Raw genomic sequence first — 3,365 nt, 5'->3', positions numbered from 1 at the left:
TCACACAAATATTTACAAATCTCCATGTGTCCATTCCTACAACTCGCATGTAATACTGTTTCCCCTTCTATATCCACCTTCTGAGACATGTACTGAGAACACACACAGTTCTTATGTACCACACGACCATCTACTGACTCACACTGGTGATGTTCAACTTCATCTCGTTGTAAGGATTTAAGTATAAATCTCTCCACTCTGTGAAATATACCAAGGTTTCCTGTTTCTGCCCCAACAAAGAGCGGGGTTAGTCCAACCTGATCAGTGTCGTCTATCAAGTGTGGATAAGTTTCACACAATATTTCTACCTCCTTTTCTCTCTCACACCAACACGCATGATATAGAGCATTGTTATGAGATAATGGTAGATTGTCTCCCATCTTTTCCAAATCAACTATACACTCCCCTAGTTTAGCTCTTATATTCACACTTCCTCCCCTACTTCCACAATTCCAAGTGTTCCAGTCAGGTTTTACACCTTTAGACAGGATATATGTAGCACATTCTTCTGATCCAGTATAACAAGACACATTTAACACAGCAAGTTTTATCTCATCATTCAAACCACTGGCAATATTTTTAAGAACATTCACACTTTTTTGCTTCACTGCACAAAACGGTGTGTTCTCTTCACAACCTACCTCCTCAGACAGAAGATATTTAGAACATACTCCTAGACCAGAGCAACATGCTATGTTCAACAAGTCAAGTTTTATCTCATCATTCAAGTATACAACAACTTTTTTAAGTACATCCACATACTCTCCATCAACATAACAACGTCTCTTGATCAATGACCACAATGGGGTGTTCATGTCCGGTTTCACACCCTCAGTAAGAAGATGTAAAGCAATTTTTTCTGCACCTGAAGAACATGCTTTATTCAACACATCAAGTTTATCAACATTTTCCTCACTCAGCCATCTGACAAATCCCCTCAGAAATTCTCCATCAGTCCATACATCTAGAGAGTCAATAAAAGCACCGTATTTGTCTTCACATTCAAACTCTCGGTGTAATCTTTCATACATATATGTGTATTTCTCTGGTGATATGACAATTCTGTCTGACAACCTTTTTGAAGTTGTTATATATCTCAGAGAATTTCTTGGACAATGCTCTATGTACCCTTTTGGACTTTTTGCACCATACAAAAGTGCTACTGTGGCATGTATAGAGTCATGATAAAATCGGTACACATCATCCCCTGACCAATGTTTTTCTTTCACTACCAAGGAACCTAAGAAAGCTTCTAAATTTTGCTGTACAAATCCTATTTTTTTCTCATAAGACCACATACTTTTGTCATCCTTAACACCCAATAAATCAACTTTAAAGGATTGCTCCAGTAATATTTTACTGACTTTTTCTCCATTAGGTTCTAGATCCTTTACCTTAATTTCACCTTCACTGAGGAAGAGAAACAAAAGGGCAGTACATTCTGTCAATTTTGATAATGCTTCTTTCAAAAAAAGGAAAGGGAACTTAAAAAATTCTACTCTCTTCTCCTGCAAATCAGGGATATCTCTGAATAACCGACAACATTGTGGGAATCCTATTCCTGGGGCACATTTAACAATCTCTTCCTTCTCTTTTTCTGACCATGAAAACCCATCGGTTTTAGGTTTGTACAACTCTAAAAGTTCTTCTTTTTCCTCTTTAACTTTGTAATTGTTAGAGCTTAGATCAGTAATGTTGAATTCAGTGAATATTTTTTCCAAAGAACATTTTTTCAAAGAATTAAAAACCTCATTACGAATTGTGATGAGAAGGAAATTTGCCTCGGTATCTTTATCCCCACGAAGCATTGGAAGAATAGATTTTATCCTTTTGTTCCACTCTACAACATCGCTTTCACACACAACTTTTTCTCCAAAAATATCATCAATGAAAGTAATCAATTGAGATTTTATTGGCAGGAAATCTAAGTGTTCAATGTTGTGGAGTTCTACAGGCTGTCTGCCCTGTTGCTCCTTACAGAGCAAATGAATCAGCTGAACTGCGGTAGCTGTTTTCCCATCTCCAGTGTTCCCCTTGATGATAACTACATGGTTCTTTTGGAGCTTTTCTTTAGCATCCTGAAAACTTTTTGTCATCATGAATTTATTATTCTTCACTTCCTCTTCAATCATGGCTTTGGTTCTTCCTGTAATGAAACAGAAATTATAAAAGAATGCTTCAACTGACAATACTTTCTCTTACCTTCAACAAATGTATCCATTCTTTTCTGGATGCAAGATATCCTTGCCTTACCATAGGGTTGAGATGGTTGGATTCCCCAGTCATAATCTTTTCTTGAAATATGTCACTTTAACAATTAAGGCATTGAAATGAATCCTTAACCCCCTCGAGGTGAGATGGGATTAGGGACTAATAATTAGTCTTGGCTAAAACTATTTGCACATATGTATTCAGTTGCATAGTGTCAAGCTATAAGCAAAAACATCTGGTAACAATAAGACACTGTCATCGATATCCCTCACTCGCAGTGCAAAAGTCATTAACAAGAGGTGCAATGGGCCTGCATCGCTCACCTGGTATAAATCTCACGCTTGTAACCTTAAAAGAGATCTAAAATAAAGCTACAGGCAAAATATCAGAATTCACGACTTTATGTCATTCAAAAGAACCTGTAATTTTTTTAAACATTTGACCACTGTGACCTTTAAATAGAACAAAGTCATTACATTGAACAAACTGTATAGCCCTTCATCTCCGAAAGCAACTTGCCAAGTATCACCACTCTAGACCTTTTGTTTATTAAAATTAGGTCATTTAAAGGTTAATACATAGTTGACCAATTGTGACCTTGAAAGTAGGTCAAGGTCATTACAAGAGGCCCAGAGGGCCTGTATCGCTCACCTGGATATCTAAGCAATCATGGCAAAATATTCTTCAAAGAAGATCCCAGGGGCAGGGCTAGACCCCGAGGCCAATCCTTGTCGCATATCTGTATTTGATTTTTCTTGCCCAGCAATTGTATGTAATGTGATTATGGGGTGGGGATCTCAACTGTTTCCAAGTTGTGACTCAGAAACTTAGGTCCCTAGGGTTGTGGCCAGACCCCCGGGTCAATTCTAATATCATGACTGAATTCGTCTCTTTATGCCCAGCATTTGTATATATAGTTTTGGGGTGGGGAGCTCAACTGTTCCAAAATTATAACCCGGGGTAACCTTTCTAAGGGTGGGACAGATGCCAAGGCCATCCTGGACGCATATGTGCATTTGTCTCTTTATACTCAGCAATTGTATATATGGTTATAGGGTGGGGATCTCAACTGTTTACAAGTTGTGACTCAGAAACTAGGTCACTAGGGGTGTGGACAGACCCAAGGGTCAATGCTTATATCATAATTGTGTTTT

General features: G+C 38.0%; 1 protein-coding gene across 1 annotated transcript in view; it reads right to left on the bottom strand.

Annotated features, from left to right (window-relative positions):
* Positions 1 to 6: 6 nt before the first annotated feature.
* The window catches only part of LOC110457555, a gene marked incomplete at its 3' end in the record, with an annotated part of 9,016 nt that continues 5,657 nt past the window's right edge, over positions 7 to 3,365 (bottom strand). Inside the window, exon 3 of the mRNA XM_021508884.1 lies at positions 7 to 2,146. Within this exon, the coding sequence (XP_021364559.1) occupies positions 7 to 2,132 (2,126 nt within the window). The remainder of the gene's footprint in view (positions 2,147 to 3,365) is intronic.

Source organism: Mizuhopecten yessoensis, unplaced genomic scaffold, assembly GCF_002113885.1.
Source record: "Mizuhopecten yessoensis strain PY_sf001 unplaced genomic scaffold, ASM211388v2 scaffold9221, whole genome shotgun sequence".
Classification (NCBI taxonomy): domain Eukaryota; kingdom Metazoa; phylum Mollusca; class Bivalvia; order Pectinida; family Pectinidae; genus Mizuhopecten; species Mizuhopecten yessoensis.
This window is presented reverse-complemented; position numbering and strand designations above follow the sequence as displayed.